The 19320-nt window shown below is 41.6% G+C and overlaps 3 protein-coding genes, 1 long non-coding RNA gene and 1 pseudogene across 8 annotated transcripts in view; 3 read left to right on the top strand and 2 right to left on the bottom strand.

Annotated features, from left to right (window-relative positions):
- Window positions 1-4207, top strand: part of LOC106576058 (striatin-interacting protein 1 homolog) — a 38092-nt gene extending 33885 nt beyond the window's left edge. For all 3 annotated transcript variants that reach the window (XM_014152906.2, XM_014152904.2, XM_014152905.1), the window contains one exon: window positions 962-4207. In XM_014152906.2, coding sequence (XP_014008381.1) covers window positions 962-1215 — 254 coding nt within the window. In that variant the 3' untranslated portion in view covers window positions 1216-4207. The remainder of the gene's footprint in view (window positions 1-961) is intronic.
- Window positions 4208-4488: 281 nt separating this feature from the next.
- Window positions 4489-5796, top strand: smkr1 (small lysine rich protein 1). 2 transcript variants are annotated; one of them, XM_014152900.2, is made up of 3 exons: window positions 4489-4694; window positions 4879-4954; window positions 5121-5796. In XM_014152900.2, exons 2-3 carry the CDS (start codon window positions 4952-4954, stop codon window positions 5394-5396), a joined length of 279 nt encoding a protein of 92 aa, XP_014008375.1. In that variant the 5' UTR covers window positions 4489-4694; window positions 4879-4951; the 3' UTR covers window positions 5397-5796. The 2 variants fall into 2 exon arrangements, with proteins under 2 accessions (XP_014008375.1, XP_014008376.1); XM_014152901.2 differs by having other exon boundaries at window positions 4493-4698.
- A 762-nt stretch (window positions 5797-6558) lies between these two features.
- LOC106576057 (short transmembrane mitochondrial protein 1) lies at window positions 6559-7871 on the bottom strand. Its single transcript, XM_014152902.2, has 3 exons — window positions 7652-7871; window positions 7427-7480; window positions 6559-6826 (listed from the first exon to the last, which is right to left on the bottom strand). Exons 1-3 carry the CDS (start codon window positions 7664-7666, stop codon window positions 6752-6754), a joined length of 144 nt encoding a protein of 47 aa, XP_014008377.1. The 5' UTR covers window positions 7667-7871; the 3' UTR covers window positions 6559-6751.
- Window positions 7872-9997: 2126 nt separating this feature from the next.
- On the top strand, window positions 9998-15329 carry LOC106576054 (aldo-keto reductase family 1 member B1-like; annotated as a pseudogene).
- Window positions 15330-15389: 60 nt separating this feature from the next.
- LOC123728222 (uncharacterized) lies at window positions 15390-17728 on the bottom strand. Of its 2 annotated transcripts, none has more exons than XR_006760110.1 (2): window positions 17016-17728; window positions 15390-16323 (listed from the first exon to the last, which is right to left on the bottom strand). It is a non-coding gene; the product is annotated as an uncharacterized lncRNA (long non-coding RNA). The 2 variants fall into 2 exon arrangements; XR_006760109.1 differs by having other exon boundaries at window positions 17276-17728.
- Between the last annotated feature and the right edge of the window lie 1592 nt (window positions 17729-19320).

Here is a 19320-nt window from a genome sequence, read left to right as displayed (position 1 = left end):
AATGACCATTGTTATTTTTGGAGGAAAAAGGGGGAGGCTTGCAAGCCGGAGAACACCATCCCAACCGTGAAGCACGGGGGTGGCAGCATCATGTTGTGGGGGTGCTTTGCTGCAGGAGGGACTGGTGCACTTCACAAAATAGATGGCATCATGTGGTAGGAAAATTATGTGGACATATTGAAGCAACATCTCAAGACATCAGTCAGGAAGTTAAAGCTTGGTCGCAAATGGGTCTTCCAAATGGACAAAGACCCCAAGCATACTTCCAAAGTTGTGGCAAAATAGCTTAAGGACAACAAAGTCAAGGTATTGGAGTGGCCATCACAAAGGCCTGACCTCAATCCCATAGAAAATTTGTGGGCAGAACTGCAAAAGCATGTGCAAGCAAGAAGGCCTACAAACTTGACTTAGTTACACCAGTTCTGTCAGGAGGTGGCCAAAATGCTACCCAAAACATTTGACCCAAGTTAAACAATTTACAGGCAATGCTACCAAATACTAATTGAGTGTATGTAAACTTCTGGCCCACTGGGAATGTGATGAAAGAAATAAAAGCTGAAATAAATCATTCTCTCCACTATTTTTCTGACATTTACATTCTTAAAAGAAAGTGGTGATCTTAACTGACCTAAGACAGAGAAATGTTACTAGGATTAAATGTCAGGAATTTTGAAAAACTGAGTTTAAATGTATTTGGCTAAGGTGTATGTAAACTTCCGACTTCAACTGTACATATGATATGAGTAATGTAAGATATGTAAACATTGTCCCTCTGCTGTAATTTAAATCCCAGAATTCACTGTTTTCTCTGTATTGATTGATTATTGAGGTCTATTGTCCTTTAACGTATAACGTATTTTCCAAACAGGAAATCGACAGAGACAATGGATAGGGTTATGTGGTGCTGTTCATCAAGTTAATAGACCTGAGAATAAAAGTCTGTTGTTCTTTTGTCCTCCAGATATCGACGCGCGGCCGTGGGACTTCCAGGCGGAGGAGTGCGCCCTGAGGGAGAGTATCGAGAAGTTCAACAGCCGTCGCTATGACAAGAACCAGAACGGAGAGTTCGCCCCGGTGGACAACTGCCTGCAAAGCGTTCTGGGCCAGCGTGTTGAGCTGCCGGAGGACTTCCACTACAGCTATGAAATGTGGCTGGAGAGAGAGGTGTTTTCACAGCCTATCCAATGGGAGGGTCTACTACAACAGGCCCAATGAGGGAGGAGGACACACATACCAGGGACACAAGCCTACGACTACTGTGATCTTCATGTAAATATGTGGCAGAAATAGAACATCTGTTTGTAATCACCTGTATCCATGCAGAAATTGTACAGTAATGATATATCGACAGTAATAACGATGTCATGGCAACTTGGCAGGAGCAGGCTCTTACAGTACAAGCTATGTAGAACACTCACTATTCTGTCAGTCACAACAACCAATATGTCCAAACCACCAGTTCATTTTTTTCCTCACTCAATTTGGTTCGCTTCTGTGCTTGGTGGAATAATTAATTGTATATCCATGGCATGTCCTTTTTTTTATGAAGATGTACATTTTAAGTACCGACACTGTTTTTAGATTATGTTGTAATGTTTTACATGTGTATTTATTCATGGTCACAGCCATTATGTTTTAGTTTGTAAATTTCATAGCTGCAGATGATATCGTGGTTGATTTATATATTTCTAGAAAAAGGCATTTTTTGGAAAGATAGTACTGTGTATTAACAGGCTAACAATTGATTGATTGTTTTCAATTAAAATAGTAAAACATATACAAAAATAGCTTCTTAGCCAAGAGCAATTTCTCAAGCAAGAATTTTGCTAGGACTGTCTGGGATTGGTCTGCGTGAAGAGGGGGAAACTAGCTGTTATTGGCAGACAGGTTTTGAATTCTTTTATCAGTCTATTAACTCATTTACCCCGCCTGCTGATGTCACTAGGCAGATCAAAACTCCATCCAAAAGAAACAGGAAGAAACAGCTCTTACATTTAAAGGGCATTATCATCATTTTCACAGTATTATTCCAACCTCAAAGTGTAGAAATGTATATAAAACACAGGATAATCACATTCTTGACTGCACTGAGCTTTATGGGAGAATTTAATATTTCCCCTTTCTAGGTTAATAGTATTTTAATGTATGTAATCACAAACAGATATTCCTATAAGTCATTGATCATCTACTAAATCCAGCCGCGGGACGTTTTTTTTCTTGAGCGGATGGTCAGGGGGCCGAAACAACATCATTACAAATAATTTGTATACATAAAATTGACTGCAAAAACCCCAAACAGATATAGTATTTGATAAAGATAATAACTTCCAAACTTGCTTACATCTGTATGTGACCCCGTCTCTCTATTATGCGCGGGAATACTTGGGAGCAGATTTCCTAAATTAAAATCACATGGAGCTGATTTCCTGGTGTTTTAAGTTTTTTAAATATTTTTTTTTATGTCCAACAATGAGAAAAAAATAAGAACTTGGGGGGCCAAATAAAATCACCCGCAGGCCAAATTCGACCCATGGCCCGCCAGTTGGGGAACCCGGCTGTAAGTAATATGTGGCAGTTAATTTATGTTTATAAAGGTCTGTGAAGCCTTTGGCCAGATGGAGAGAAAAGAAAGGATAAGGACACAGGAAAACCTTTTTGAGGCCGATCTGAAGGGTTTGACCAGGGATTGGGAGGCTTGAGGGGGTTCATCGGCCCAACGTGGGAAGGCTGTCTCTGGGTAAGTCGAGGGCAGTGTCCCTGACTCCCTCTGGGAACCCGAAGAGTCCTGTGTGCTTCACTCTCTGTCCTCCCAAAGGTGTCATGGCTGTCTTGGTTCAGCCCTCAGTCCACCTCCCCGCAGCAGCTAACCTTGAATAACAGCACAACACCTGAAGGGCTACACGTGTCCTTGTGAGGCTGATCTCCCTCGCTGAATACACAGTAGTTGTCACACAACGGTGCTGATTTTTATGAGATCTGTTGTCTAGTCAATTTTTTTTCATTGTAAAGCAGAACTACCTTGGGCTGTCAAGGCCATGACGTATTCTCTGAGTGTTCTGTACATTTCTCTTAAGGTTATGGAACATTCTCTGATGACACAAGCACATAAGACATGATCATGGTCACTTTTTCATATTATCTAGTGTAGTCTTTAGTGTTTCTCTCCGGGGAATTTGTGTAGGCGCCTGAGATGTACTTTGTTGTATTATCTTTGTATTGAACGATGACTGTGTAACTGTATTGTGCTTCTTTGTGGAAACTAAGTGTGCATGGCTGCAGTTTTATATTTCTGTTTGAATATGTCATATTTAAAACTGTATTCTGAAATTTTATACAATATTTCAAAATGTGACTTTTGTTGAAATTTCGTTTATAGAACACAAATTCAAAATGTACTCTCACTCACGATTTGGTATATGTAGGGTTTTGATAAATGCACCTACATTGTCTGAGTCAGCACCATGTCTGCTTCTGGAGTATGTCTCAAAAGACATGTCAAGTTTGTCCCACACAGGTGAAGAGAAAGTCATTTGACTTTCTGAGTTTTCTTGAACGCAAAAGCTTTCAAAAATAACTGCTTATCTTGAGGTTCTCAGGTTCAGAATGTACAATAATTGTAAAGATCAACAACTATGGCTTCCTCCTCACTACCTATACAGTGTGTAAGTATGACTGCAACTGGTGGAATAGCAATAACATGATAATCACAATCTAAGCATTGAAAAGTAGTCTACACTTTGATTGGCACATGCAGTAACCTAACACAATGTCGATCATTTCTTTACACTTGTTGTTGCAGTTACTCCTGACTTTGTTTCAGAAACTCTAACCTTGTGCCAAAGTAATGAGTGCCAGTTTTGATTATAAATGAATGCCTTACTCAGAGCACCTCTCATTCGAAACAATGCAATATCTCTTTTTCTACCTACAATCACTGGAAATCCTCTACAGTACATGTATGAGTTCTGGCAGTTGGAGGATGTGTTCCTAGATGTGTTTTGCAGTGTTTGGATGTTGCTATTTGTGTGTTTTTGTCATAATTATAGGACAGGGTAGTAATAATAATATTGATTTTGTTCAGGGGTATGTGCAATGACTGTCCTGTACAGTAGCATTATTCTGTTGAAAGACATCAGAGTTGAAACTTGTAAGATAATTATGTCCTTCATATACTGTATTTTCTAAATAAAGAGATCACTGGTTTTAATTTAGTATACATTTTTCTATGGATAATGTTTAGGAAGTCTACACTCTTGACTCCAGCCCTTTTTACAACCTATTCAGGATAGTGTTGTCTGACTTATGTGCATTCCACATAGTTTCCCTGGAGATCAGGTAGTGTGAGAATACGTGATGATTTCTTGCCTGAAAGGGTTGTTTTTTTCATCCCAAAGTTAAAGGTAAGCAAAATAGGTCTATTTATCGATTGTGAATAAGGAATGGTGTTTTTGTAATATAATATTCATGATGCCAGGAGATAATCAGCAGATTACCATGGTGATGTAAACAGACATTCTTTGTGGGAGACAAAGGACATGTGAGACCGCAACAAACGCCATGCCCAGCAGCAGAGACGGGGGACAACCTTGTTAAAGCTGCTGCCTATTCAAACACCAAGAACAAGCCTAGTCTCTACGACAACAGGATACAAACACATGGGAAGTCGTCTCTCTGCCAGACGTTTACACTTAAAGGTTGGTAAGCATAACTATTTTTACTACAATTCTAGGTTATTTCAATACTAGTGTGATTTCATTTGACATAAAAATTGTTTTCACTTGTTCACAAGGACCTAATAGAAAAATGCCACTTGGTAAGGTTTGGGATGTGGGCAAAAGTAAAAGTAACCTATTCGTGTGATGTCCCTGATGTTTCCAGGTTTCTTTGGTGACACATTTGCAGAGAATGCATGATGATCTCACAAATCAAATAGGAGAGGAATGTCCACACAATGGTACAGTAAATTGGATGTAGTTTTTGAAGCATTGATGCAGTTGTTGCATACATTGATCACTGGTCTAGGGTGCAGTGTAGAGCTAGTAGCCTACATTACTAAACATACTGCTTAACATTCACTTTTCCATGTTATCTATAGTGATTATCAAATGGTTTGTCCACAGCCTACACAATCAACAAAATCCAGAAAGTCAAGGTCACATAGTGGCAAGCCTGTCAAAAAGGCTGAGAGGAGGAGGAGGTCATCCAAGAAGAGATCAGTCAGTGCCAAAGCCACCAAGTCAGAAGTGGACATTCTCAGTCCAGCAGCCATGCAGAATGTTTACTACATTTCCCACAATGCAGTTGACTGTCTGGCGTTCCGAGGCTTTGGATGGCCTGAGTCAACTAAAAAGAAAACAGCAGGAATGAAGGGCAAGAAAACAAAAAACAAAAAGTGATTCTACCACAAACCTTGCCAAGACCAAAGCAAACATTGTCAGTTTAGTACAGCTCTATTCAATCCGCATGGTGGAAATCCAGCTTTCCAGCATGATATAAATGTTAAGGCAATGTTCCCGATCAGTGGAGGCTGCTGAAGGGAGGACGGCTCATAATAATGGCCGGAATGGACTGGCTTCACGTTTGATTTCATTCCATTAACTCCATTCCAACCCTAAGCAACTCCACTATTCCCGATTTATCAGACTGCATTCATGCTAAACGCTGCTTATGTTGGCTAAATCGGAAATGACCTTTACATTTCTATGGCAGAATCCGTAACAGATTTAATAGAGCCCTAATTATAATGTATATTTTAGTTTATCTAGTCTGTTGAAATAAAAAATAGAACTCTGGTTACCTCTGGTGGATTAGTTGTTATTTACAGAGAACAGTGGAAAGAAAACATGGAAATATGTTGACCTCTGCTGGCCTACTGGCATACCATACCCAGATGCTCTCAGGAAAAATTGTTGTGACTCGTGTAAAGAATGCTTCTCTGGATAACGGATGTTAAGAATAAACATGGCGAGTTAGAGTAACTGCCCTACAAAACAATCTATTTCACTGGATGGTGATGAAGTATCGGAGATCGGTCCCTTGCTGGACAACACTATCTTATGTGATGCAACACCTTTCTCTTTTCAATTTATGACACGGTCCCAAATTCAGCAACTGTATTCACATCTGAATGAGGCCTACGATGTTAGAGAATAGCATTTAGATTAGAATTGCAAACAGTGCAATTTACATGAGCTACTCATTCTCAGTACCATAACACCCACAGAAATACAATCCATAGAGCAGGCCTCCCAATTCAATGTATATGATAACATCCCTCAAAAGCAGTAACCGCACTCTGTTTAGTTGTCAAAAATGACAAGCGTGTATTGTAAAAATGCCATGTATAGACTTGATATGAATGCTAATGCCTGCCCTGCCCAGCTGCTTGCAAGGATAAGGCCAAGGTCTCTGAAGTGTAGATGTTCCCACAGCAGTCATCTTTCCATATCCAGTCGTAAATAGCACCATCATAACACTATCTTGAAAAGTAGCTAATTACTTTAAGAATACAAACAACAAGAAGAACACTGCCCAGTCCAGGCACTGTGAAAACCCTGCTTTGGAGAATACATTTTTACAATTTATTCCTCTGCCAGGTAACCTTAGTACACATACTGCTTTTGATAGAAAATATTAAATGAGATGAACATTTGGTATATATCCTTTACAGTGTGTATGTTGTTGCTCCAAGAGTCCCCATCTCTTCAATCTGCCTGTTTCTTTCTATCCATGTTGTTGAGCAATCTCTTCTTTACTCCGCTGGAGGTTTCTTCTTTGCCTCCACATCCTTTTTGAAGGCTTCTATCTTTTTGGAAATGTTGGGGACCTTAAACAGAAGTGGAGTAATCAGAGAAGAGTGCCAAAAAGAAAGAGTTCAATGACATAGGCCTATTGTGTTTAGGCAAATACACATTGACACTGACTGACATCTATAGTGGGTTGTTTCCTAGCGGACTTAACTCCACCGTGAAGGAAATTGGAGCAGAGACCAGGCTATTTGGAATCTCTGACTACATCGATTCGCCCAATGTCAATACTTCAAAAAATGTGAATTATGAAATGCCTACCTTGTACTTATGCTTGTCCTGGTTGTATGCTTTTATTTAGCTGAATACCAGACTTTCTCAATCAAATATAATCCACTACAACCACCGACTGTTTGCTCATTGTTGTTGTTCTAAGATAGCAACTCAGCGCAGATGCCGCCGATTGAATCTCAACAAGAAAAGACGTTCATTGGAAAAGTATGGATTTCAGCAAACAAAAGAAAGGCACGCAACTAGAGGGCAAACATTGGTACAGGGTAGGCGTTTCATAATATATATTTTTAAGTATTGACCTCGTCGATGTAGTTAGACTCCAAAGCCTTACTCTGCTCGGTTGGTAGTGGAGTTTAGTCCGAGGCGATAGTTGTTCCTCTTAGTACCTCGTAGTTTTGAGCGAGGTACATCCCAACAACGTTTCCCAAGGTAAACCCAGCCTGCAAGATCAGAAATAAAAAGTGTTAATCAAGACGGAACACATGTTTTTACTAGCTAGGTCAGCAGCACTGACAATGCATGGTTATCTAGCTGGCATACAACATAATTATCCCATCATCAATAAACACATCAAAGAGACGCAGAAGGTTTTCATTTCGATATCAACTCACCAAAAACTGTAGCATGGTCGTGTCTACAACGAAGGAGACGAAGTTTTATGTATTTCAGCAATCCTGCTTCAAAGCTCGGTCGAAACAGCTAGCGAAGTCATCGACAGTGTATAACGCGCATGTCATGTCGCCTTCAAAAAGCATTTTCATTGGCCACGACTCCTGTCGCAAGGTTTCTGTCGTCTACGCGGATGCTGTGTGATCAAAACCGCTGCTTCTTCTTCGGTGGGGTTGATCGGCCGTTGGCATCCAAAGTTAAGGTGCATTACCTCCACCTACTGTACTGGAGTGTGGGCCAGAAACAGGGAGAAACTAAATCCTTCCTGCCAGCTCCGTTGCTCTTAAACAATATTTAAGGCTATATCTTATGACGTACTTAATATAAGTTTTAAACTAATTTCCTGTATCCCCTTCTCCCCCATACTAGATCTCAGCCTCTCTCTCTCTCTTTCTTTCTCTCTGATACTGCCCACACTGTAGCAATCTATGCTCCATGGTCTCTGTTTCCTGGCAATAATCCCACTTTCCTGTTGGATGCTTTCAAATCAAATTATATTGGTCACATACACATATTTAGCAAATGTTATTGTGGGTGTAGCGAAATGCTTTCCTATCACATTTAAGGACTTATTCAACTGACTGTGTTCCACCCTTCATTTTGTAAAAATAGTCTCCCTTCCTGCTGTCCTCCCCTCCCCTACTTTCCTCTGTACTTGAAATAAATGCCTGCCCTTAGTATCTATTCCACTACTCCTGCCATCTCTGCACCATCACTGTCCATATCAGGCTTTTTACCTCTGCCGTGCTCATTGAAACTACAACATCAAACATGCCCACTACTAAGTGCTTGTTTAGCCAGTACATCAACTGCCTCGTAAATCTTATCTGTATACACATTTGTCTAATCCTGCCATGGGTTTGTAGTACCTCATAAAGCAGGTATTGTCTGCTACGTGAGCTAAAGGACTGGAGACTCATCAACACTGTACATTAATCAGAACAAATAACTACTCCTGTACCCACTTCAAGGCCAACAGTATGGCCATCCGCTCCGCCGTATGTACAGCCAGATGGTCACAACACACACAGATGTAGATAGAGTGAAAGCCTAATGATTCTGAGTTGGGACTTGCCTTATATAGCCCAACCTTGTTACATTTTCTTAATCCACCACAACTGTCACAATGTGTCAAACCAACCCATAGTCTTCTGTGTTCTCGCACTAAGAACTGTTTGTCCTTAGAATAGAGGATAAGAAGAGACTTGTTCGGAACAGAGATACCTCATCTCGAACATGCAAGTTTCAGACTTACAGGGGGTGGGGTTAAGAACACGAGATGTGCACAGCCATGGTGGATTTAGATACAGAGTTAGGTGACAAAAGCATTTTATACAACCAGAGTAACAGGATTGTACATACCTATCATTTAAAGTAACACTAATACTAATCCCCCGCCCTCAGCTTTTCATCCTTTGTTTGTACATTTCCACTTTTCTCAAGTTCAGATAAACGTGCATGAAACAATGTGTGCACTGCAGAAGGTAGCTAGCTAGTTTGTGGCTCCAGAGACATCTAGACAGGCTCTTCAGGGCCGTCAGTAGTTGTCAAAGTCTTAAACCCCGCCAATTTCTCTTCTTAAAATTTGACTTTAAACCTAACCTTAACCACACTGCTAACAGTATGCCTAACCTTGTAGGTTCACATTTAGTAAACTAGCTATGCTTTTGAGGCTTGTGTTGCAGATCTGCATAAAATATGGAGTCTGTCGTTGTGGGTCTGTTGCGTTTAATCTATTGTGTTTTTATGCTAGGCCTCCATACATTTTATGCTAGTCACACCTGCATACAAAACTGTATGCACAGGATGCTGATTTCAACAGTCAGTGTCTCAAGCATTGTACCATGAGTCTCTGACTGCTGAAATCCCCATGACTTGTCCTTTTTATCACAATCATTGCAAGGTCAAAAATCACTCCAATATTGTATTTAAAAACTCGCCTATTTGTGAGCAGGTTATTACCTTGTATAAGGAAGATGATTTGGCTCTAGACAACCTACAAATACTGATCAACACCAACAAAAGCTGTATACTTGACCTTGTTATCATATGTTCTTCAACTCAATCAACATTAGCATGAATTGCCTCCTGCATCACATGCTGAATTATTTAAACAAACAATGTTTCCCTTGTCATTGTGACAAGCAAACCCTCTTTCGCACGTACACACACGTATACATGCTGATTCATTCAGCTACTCCTTCACTCCCCATTTTCTGTCCCCATTCGCTGCTTTAGATGTAGGGTTGCGGGAGGCAGGCGTAACCATACAAACACAGTCGCTCTCCCTCTACATAAACCCCATAACCCTCCTCACTTCTGTGTTTCAGCTCTTTGTGCTGCACTGAGAATACTGATTCCTTATTCCTTCCACTCTGAATACAGGGATCCTCTCCTCTCACAACCCAGGATCCTAGGATTGATACTACAGCAGATCTTTAAAGATGACACCCACACCAACTGTAACTCTCAACACCGGGGCCAGCATGCCGATCATAGGCTTGGGGACATGGAGGGTAAGATAAAGCACAATTTTGTTTCTTCTAGTCACCTTGCATGGATGGCATTGATCATTGTTGAACTGAACTCATGGAATCAACAATAGGCAGTTAACTGTTTCTTTCCTTTGGCAGCTACCGGTGTGTTTATGTTCAAATAAATGACAGTCTTCTCATTTGCCATATATCCTGAGAGTTTTAATGAACTATGATGACGACCAAGATTAAGCATCTTATTTTTGCACTGTTTTACTGTCACACATAGGTAACTAAATTATGGCCTAACTCTGTGATATTAATGATGATGACTATATTATACAGTGTAATCATACATCGATCATGATTAGTATTTCTACAGTATTTTGTAACCTTTCTGACAGAGGATCAAATCAAGTGTGAAGTAACCACAATAGAACACAATATCTAGGCCCTAATCTGTAATTCCTCTGAATCCCTGTGCAGGCAGATGCGGGCAAGGTAGCAGAGGCAGTGAAAGCAGCCATCTCATAGACGGAGCCTACTATTACCAGAACGAGAATGAGGTGGGGGATGGCATTCACACCATGATTGGCCAAGGGGTGGTGAAGAGAAAGGAGCTTTTCATCGTCAGTAAGGTGAGGACGATTATCGACTTGGTAACTATGTCAAAAAGTGGAAAACGTGTCAAGAAACACAAGACTCGTTAGTCATGTTTGTAGATTTGTTCATATGATTTCCCACAAGACGCCAGGCAGACAAAGAGCTCCATACGGGCTGAAGGCATGTCATGTGCATGCTCTGTATGGTGACCAATGTCATGCTAGTACTGTCATTTGTTCTGGGTGTGCTCTTACTCAACTGCCACACGTCACACTTCAATTTGTCCGTAGGATAATATTGTCATTTAAAATGTATTTCAACATGCACTGCAGCAGTCTAATATAACTGTTTCTCCCAAATAGCTGTGGTGTACTCTCCATCAGAAGTCTATGGTGAAGGGAGCCTGTCAGAAGACTCTGAGTGACCTCAGACTAGACTACCTGGACCTCTACCTAATACACGCCCCGATGTGCTTTCAGGTACTGTGTGTGTCTGTGTCAATAAAATGACTCTATCAGCTTTGAAACTGTCCCTGGTTAAGAGCGAGAGGACCATTGTCCCTGTAACTGATCTGTTTGTCAATGCAGCCTGGAGAGAATCTATTTCCTTTAGGTGAAGACGGACAAGTAATCGCAGGTGACAGCAACTTCCTGGACACTTGGGAGGTAAGGAAAACATAAATTGTATACTGTATTTCAAAACAAACATCCCCCGACACCAGCGAACAAGATTATACCACAAGATATTTGACAATTTACTGAGCTAGATCTTGACCTCTTGAATAGGCTATGGAGGAGCTGGTGGATGCTGGACTGGTCAAGGCTATCGGTGTCTCCAACTTTAACAAAGACCAGATTGAATCCATCCTGAACAAGCCAGGCCTCAAGTATAAACCTGCCAACATCCAGGTACTGTAGTCTGTGGTGATCAAGACAGACAAAACAAGTCAATACAGTTTGTATCAAGGCATTATTACCCCCATCTCTGTATTCCCAACACCTCATCTTTGTATTTGTCCAGATTGAATGCCACCCATATCTGACTCAGGAGAAGTTGATCAACTACTGTCACTCTAAGGGCATCTCTGTGACAGCCTACAGCCCCCTGGGTTCCCCAGACAGACCATGGTGAGATAGATCACACTTTTACAGTCACTTTGGATCAAATAGAAGGTTCTAGAATTAAATACACTCAACCTGTACACTGAAATGATCGAAAACATGCATTGTGTTTAATTGGTTATTGACAACGTTTCAATGAGTGTCGGACCATATTCTTTCCCTAGATTTTTTTTCTTCCAGGCCCCACCCACCACAAACAATGACGTGTGTTTGACTTCACGTCAACATAAAAGAAATGACATTTTGAACAGGGCGAAACCTGGTGAGCCGTCCCTGCTTGAGGACCCAAAGATAAAGGCCATCGCTGATAAGCACAATAAGACCACAGCACAAGTATGAGAGAAACAACACTTTCCCCTAATTCTGCCTTTAGTGACATACTGTAGCAAGATTTGATCCTGTATTTTAAGCCTTATCCAGAAATATTGAATTACACCAAAAATGAAAGAAATCTGAGGATGGTGCTGGACCATCTGACGTAAAAAGAAAAGAGGACACTTTGATAAAAAGGTTCAAATCCAGGCATGTTACATGACTGCACCAAACACAGGGTCCTAGCTATAGGGAATACAAAGGGCAGAACAAAGTGTTCTCAACCATGCTTACTCCTGTGAAGTTCTGAATTTTCAACAAAAGTCCATTCAAGTTGAGGTTAATGTGGCTGATATACCACTCTTCAAAGAACCTTACAGTACAATTATATATGGTGATAGATTTATAAATAATGATTAGCCTATGTATGAAATTGGATATTGGTCCCTTGTGTACAATTTAAAGAAAAACACCTAGGGATTAGAATGGGGACATTCAATTGTGAAGGTTTTGGATGCTGTTTTCCAAGACAAGTCTCTTCTACAACACTCTTCTCAACACTCACATGGTAACAGTTACATTCTTTGGCTGGGTAAAAGGAGTCTTGGTCTAGGGTCAGTCAAGGGACCAATCCCTGTTCTTATCTCCACAGGTCCTTATCCGCTTTCAAATCCAGAGGAATGTGATCGTCATTCCCAAGTCGGCAACGCCCTCCCGGATCAAGGAAAATTTCCAGGTATTTTTTTACAATTACCATTGTGACTGGAAGCGATTCAATAAAATATATATATTTTTTACTTCAAATAAAATATGTTTCACTTCCACACGAGCCACACAGGTCCCGTGTGGCTCAGTTGGTAGAGCATGGTGTTTGCAACGCCAGGGTTGTGGGTTCGATTCCCACGGGGGACCTGTACGGGGAAAAAAATGTATGAAATGTATGCATTCACTACTGTAAGTCGGTCTGGATAAGAGCGTGTGCTAAATGACTAAAATGTAAAATGTAAGTTGAACTTTGGCAGTGTCTTTTCTATTCAAATATAACTGCCTAGATAGAGATGTGGAAACCACTGTCAGTGCATTTTAAGGGAGTGCTTACACAGAATCCTGAAGGAGTTGGTCCCCCAGAGGTTAAATCCCTGCCTCCCAACCTGGAGGTTCTAGGTTCAAATCTCCTCTCGTCTGTTTCAATGTCAAATATACGAAGAGCAGTATTCTAACTGTGGAAGAGCTGTTGGCTCTGGTAAGAATCTTACCTCTGATGTACAGAGTTGTAGGTTCGATCCAAGGCTCAGCTCCTGAATGTAGTTACGTTTACTCTGGGATAGTTGGAAGGCTGTCAGAACTCATGGTGGTAAATACTTGGTGTCCCCTCCTGGAAAAAGTGGGCACTTTGTTTAAATATAGGCACATCTTCATTTAAAACTAAGTGCCCACTTTTTCCAGGAGTGGTTTAGCCCGTCCGCTTGTCACGCTCTTCCAGCCAATGCCAGTCATCCCCGGACATCAAATGTGTGGCAGCCACTCCCTGAAGTTGTCTTGACTCACTGACCAGCAGAGTCCTCAGTAGCCAACTATGCTCAAGAGCCAGCACAATAGTTCAAACTTACAACCTTGTGCTTTGGGGGAAAGTTCCTTACACCAGAGCCACAGACCCCTTCACACGTGTTACCCTTCTCTTGGTATACAGTGTACAAAACATTAGGAACACCTCCCTTATTGAGTTGCACCCCCCCTCAGAACAGCCTCAATTCGTCGGAGCATGAACTCCACAAGGTGTTCGAAAGCGTTCCACAGGGACGCTAGCCCATGTTGACTCCAATGCTTCCCACAGTCGTGTCAAGATGGCTGGATGTATTTTGGGTGGTGGACCATTCTTGATACACACGGGAAACTGTTGAGTTTGAAAAACCCAACAGTGTTGCAGTTCTTGACATACTCAAACCAGTGCGTCTGGCCCCTGTTACTATACCCCGTTCAAAGGCACTTAAATATTGTCTTGCCCATTCACCCTTTGAATGGGCAAGACAAAGTGACATCAATAAGGGATGACCTGGTCAGTCTGTCATGGAAAGAGCAGGTGTTTGTAATGTTTTGTACACTCAGTGTATATGATATTGAGAGTCGTACACAAACATGCGAGAGTAGTTTTGAACCTACATGCAAGGCAGGGATTTAACTAGGGAGCCACTAGGACCTTTACCTTTTATTTTTGTATATTTCACATTGAGAGTTGCACGCAAAAAGAGATTGTGGGATTTTTAACCCACAAGCTCTTGGTTTCAAGGCAGGAATGTAACTCCCGAGCCACTGTTTCCTTCACACTCCTAAATTGTTATTTTGTGGACTATAAACAGGTGTCTGACTTCAAGTTAAGTCCCGCAGACGTGAAAGTCATCCTGGGTTTCAACAGGAACTGGAGAGGATTCACTATGGAATGGTGAGTCCACAGAGTTCCAGAGTGTCTAGATGCTGTCTTCAACCCCACTATCCTCTTTACCTGTTCTTCCCTGACGTACCCTCCTCCTCACTGCAGGGGCAACAAGCACAAAGACTTCCCTCTGCATGCAGAGTACTGAAACCTCAGAGTGGAACTGGAGCTAAAGACAGAGAAAGGACACTGACCTGACACCCACATTCCTATACTGTAGTGCCGGTCTTCCGGTCTGTGAAAAACACTGGGGACATACAGCGAGAAGTCCAGTAGTTGTATATAGATTCAACCACTACTTTGACATTATTCATGACAGAAAAGTTCAGGAGGCGAACAGAACGGCAACAGAAAATGTCAGTGTAATGTAATAAGTGGCAAATAGTGCCTTTACTTGTTCAAAGTTTAAACATGTTGCATAGTTGTAAGTTTACTTACATGTTGGAAAGTGCCTTTCAAATCATGGTGTCCCTGTGCGTCTCATTCTAATATGAAATTATATGAATCAGTCCGTAGACAGCTCTTTAGAGATATATCTCAAACAATATGTTAACATTGACAACTTACACAGTAAAATGTGACTCATTCCAGAATGCCTTGATGTTCTGCACTTAGATGTTACTTATTTCTACATATTTGAAACAAGATTCTAATCCTGAAATATAAATTGCTAACTGACTACCTTGATCTATGAATATTTCCTCATCTGCATATATAATAAGAACACAGTACTAAGTTAATGAGTAGAAGTGCTTTATCATCCTGTAAGGCAAGGAGTGTGGATGACTCATTTTAGGCCAAAGGGTTCCTATGACAAGGCATTGGAGGGAAGGAGAGTTCAACAACATAGCTTCATGAACATAGGTCAATGTACTATTAGGATAAGCTATGTCGATACAATTTATATATGCCAATGTTCCACTCTTTGGCCATTTTGATCTCTGAAACAAAAATTAAACATCTCACAGTTGATATGTAATACTGTACATCACACACACAATGTCCATGTACCACTGTGGTATTTCTATAACTTACTTCAGTAAGACCAGGTATGACATACCCACCTCCTATGGTTCAACTATGAATCCCTATGGTTAACATCAATTCTTTAAAGTCATAAGATTATATATGGCCTGTAAATGTGGATGCTAATTGATGAAAATGCTTGTGAGTGACCAAAGAGAAACAAACAAACTGGGTCATGTGAGAAGCCACAAACACCATATTGTGCGTTAGCAAATCCAAGGCGCCAGATTTCCTACAGTATCAAACCAGAAACCAAAAGCTTTTTTATACTTCACCAATATCGATCCTATGTCAAATTATGTTTCCATGATTGTTGAAAAATAATGACCATTGTGCATTAGGCTATGAAAGAAGGCAATAATAAAGTCAGAGTGTATATGTCATGAGAAATACAATACTGCAACACACAGATACTAAATCATAGTATGTATGGGTATTTGCTAGCACAAGAGTGTATTCGCTAGAAACTAGCTCAAGGATGGCTATTTCTGCACATTGTCTTAAAGGGAGAAATAAGAATGAATCTGAATGAGAACAGAGAGAGGGCAGACATCTCAAGCGAATCACAGCACCAGAGATGTAACTTTGTGAATCCACTGTTTCCTTAAAATTCAGCATTGAAGGGGTAGTCCTTGTGCTTCATGCTCCTGGGTGACAAAGAAAAACAAAACACCATTCAGAGAGACAGTACAGTTGTTCACATGTTCAGAAATCAAATAAACATGAAATATATTTGCATTCAAAGAAAAGTAACAGCATAATCAACTGTAGCGTATAGCAGGTCAGCCACCAGAGGGAGACTCGTCGAGGCCTGGTGACAGATGGAGTATACATCACGAGGCGATGGCTCCATCTGCTGGACGTGTCAGGTCTCGACGGGTTTTCCGGCCAGGACTAATAGGGGCTGATTGGGAGTTGGTAAGTAATCAAGGGCTGATTGCTCACCATCTGTGCAAGGCTCATAAAGCTGCCAGAAGGGCAACACACAGGGAGAGTGGGGGAAGAAAGGACTCCCGTATAGTTGGGGATGGTTACAGAGGTAACAGGAGTGAGTGCAGTTTTGATCCTGACAGGCTACAGCAAAACCCGGAGCCCAGAAGACGGTATCCCGGAGAGGGTCTAATGGGGGAGACCTATCCTTTTCTTTTTTGATTTATTATTTAAATAAACACCCTTGAAACCGAACAGGCGGTTCAGGAACGAACGCTGGAGGAACAGCGACTACAAAACGTCCGCCTCGTTGAGGAAATCAGGAAGCTGCAAGGAGGAGCGTCTCCTGAATCACATCCCAACCAGTTTTTAAATCAAGCTAACGGAAGACGATGACATCGAAACACACATCTGTACGTTTGAACGGACAGTGGAGATGCATCAGAACACTCAGGCCCTGCTGAGTGGGAGCCGGGCCGAGCCAGCGACCCATGCGAGGAGTCGGAAGGACAGCCCCACTGCAGTGGACCCCAAACCGAAAGTCGACAGGGCCAAAGGACAGCAAACCCCTGGAGAGACTGCTGGGGTAGGGCCGACCCGCCACCGACGACCCCAGGTAGATGGAGACCAAATGAGGTGTTTTGAGTGTGGCGCCCGGGGACACATTACCTGGAATTGCCCGGCTCGAGAGGAGTCTATGCCATCAGCAAGCCCCGGAGGCGAGGTGGGTCACGCAGTGAAGTACGTCACCTCCTGTTGGGCACACCATGAATCAACTGCACCCATGGTCCCGGTGAAGGTTGACGTACACGACATGGAAGCTCTATTGGACTCTGGAAGTATAGTTACCCTCGTAACCACGAGCCTGCTGAACCAGGAGACTGATCGTGGTAGGGAGATGTCCATTTCCTGTGTTCATGGGGACACAAAGCGGTATCCAACCGTATGGGCCAACATCGTGAAGCCACAAGGGAGTTGCCAGATGATGGTGGGTGCAGTACCAGAGTTGCCGGTACCTCTCCTAGTGGGATGAGATTGTCCGCGGCTCTGTGGGGGCACGAGCTGCGGAAGAAGGTACGAGCCGGACGAAGACGAGAGCGAGGACGACCCATAGCCTGTGCGGCCCGGAAGCAAACGGTTGACCAACCTGTTTCTACGGGTCGGAGGCGGTGCCAGAATTAAATGATATAGTGGATTACAAATAAAAAATATTTTAATTACAAATAAAAAATATTTTAATTAAGACCCATTGTGTATTACGGTCAAATAATCCCAATAAAGTTTTGCTGTTTATTCAGGAAGCCTGGGAAGTTGTTCAGTATGGTGACAATAGAAAGCACAAGAGGGTCTGTCCACTTTACTTTACTCATCGCACTCTAGCGACTCGAGGCGGGCCGAGCGCCTGCAAGCTGACTTTGGTCATCAGTTTAACAGTATTTCCTCCAACACATTGGTGCGTCTGGCTTCTGGGTTAAGCGGGTAGGTGTTAAGAAGCGAGGTTTGGTGGGTCATGTTTCGAGGATGCATAACTTGACCTTCGCCTCCTGAACTCGTTGGGGAGTTGCAGCGAGGAGACATGAATGAAATTGGGGAGAAAAAGGGGTAAAGTACAAAAATAACTAAATACAAATACTACCATAGAGGCACAGAGTAAGTTAGACAAAAAGAACTGGAGAAGCTTACTCAAGAACGATCAAGTGTAATATTAACTGAGTATACTAAACATTATGAACACCTTCCTAATATTGAGTTGCACCTCAGAACAGCCTCAATTCGTCGGGGATTGACTGTGTCTAAAGCGTTCCACAGGGATGCTGGCCCATGTTGACTCGAATGTTTCCCACAGCTGTGTCAAGTTGCCTGAGTGTCCTTTGAATGGTGGACCATTCTTGATAGACACGGGAAACGGTTGAGCGTGAAAAACCCAGCAGCATTGCAGTTCTTGACATAAGCAGGCGTGCCTGGCACCTACTACCATACCCCATTCAAAAGGCACTTAAATATTTTGTCTTGTCCATTCACCCTCTGAATGGCAGACATACACAATCCATGTCTCAAGGCTTAAAAATCCTTCATTATCCTGTCTCCTCCCCTTCATCTGCACTGATTGAAGTGGATTTAACAAGTGACATCAATAAGGGATGATAGCTTTCACCTGGTCAGAGCAGGTGTTCTTAATGTTTTGTACACTCAGTGTATTACAAAAATAAAGAACACTGGATGGAAAAATACAGCAAATTATTTTAGAATTTAACATAAAAAACATGACCTGGTGCACACACAGAAAAAAGTAGTTTGTTGGAAGTGCTGACTAACGGTGAAAAAAACGATTAACTATCAAAATAAAGAGTCGCAGACTCCATATATAAACTCCCAGTAATTTATTGGGTATTTACCAATGTTTCGGCATCACGGCGCCTTCTTCAGGGTAATGTCATGAATACTTGAACCAGGTTATGTAGACAAACAGTGCAATTAGAGCAACCAATGACAATAGTGAGGGGTGTGTCATAATGATTAAGTTAATTAGAATGAATTAGTGAAACTGTTAAAAAAAACAATAGTTTGTCATTTTAAATATATTAGGCTATTCTTATCATATAGAAACATAGGTGTACGCTAATAAGCTGTAGAAAGAATATATGAATATATAATACTTGTTCATAAAATAAATAGTTGTTTATAAGAAATGCCTGAGATCAAAGTCAATATTC

The sequence above is a fragment of the Salmo salar genome, chromosome ssa17 (genome assembly GCF_905237065.1).
Source record: "Salmo salar chromosome ssa17, Ssal_v3.1, whole genome shotgun sequence".
NCBI lineage: Eukaryota > Metazoa > Chordata > Actinopteri > Salmoniformes > Salmonidae > Salmo > Salmo salar.
The sequence above is the reverse complement of the archived record's forward strand: the minus strand, read 5'-3'. Positions and strand labels throughout refer to the sequence as shown.

What these genes read in the sequence shown, in the direction of transcription:
- LOC106576057 (XM_014152902.2), bottom strand. An exon ending in ACCTCGCTCAAAACTACGAG is followed by an intron (nt 6,827 to 7,426) that starts GTACTAAGAGGA and finishes CTTCTGTTTAAG; the next exon opens with GTCCCCAACATTTCCAAAAA.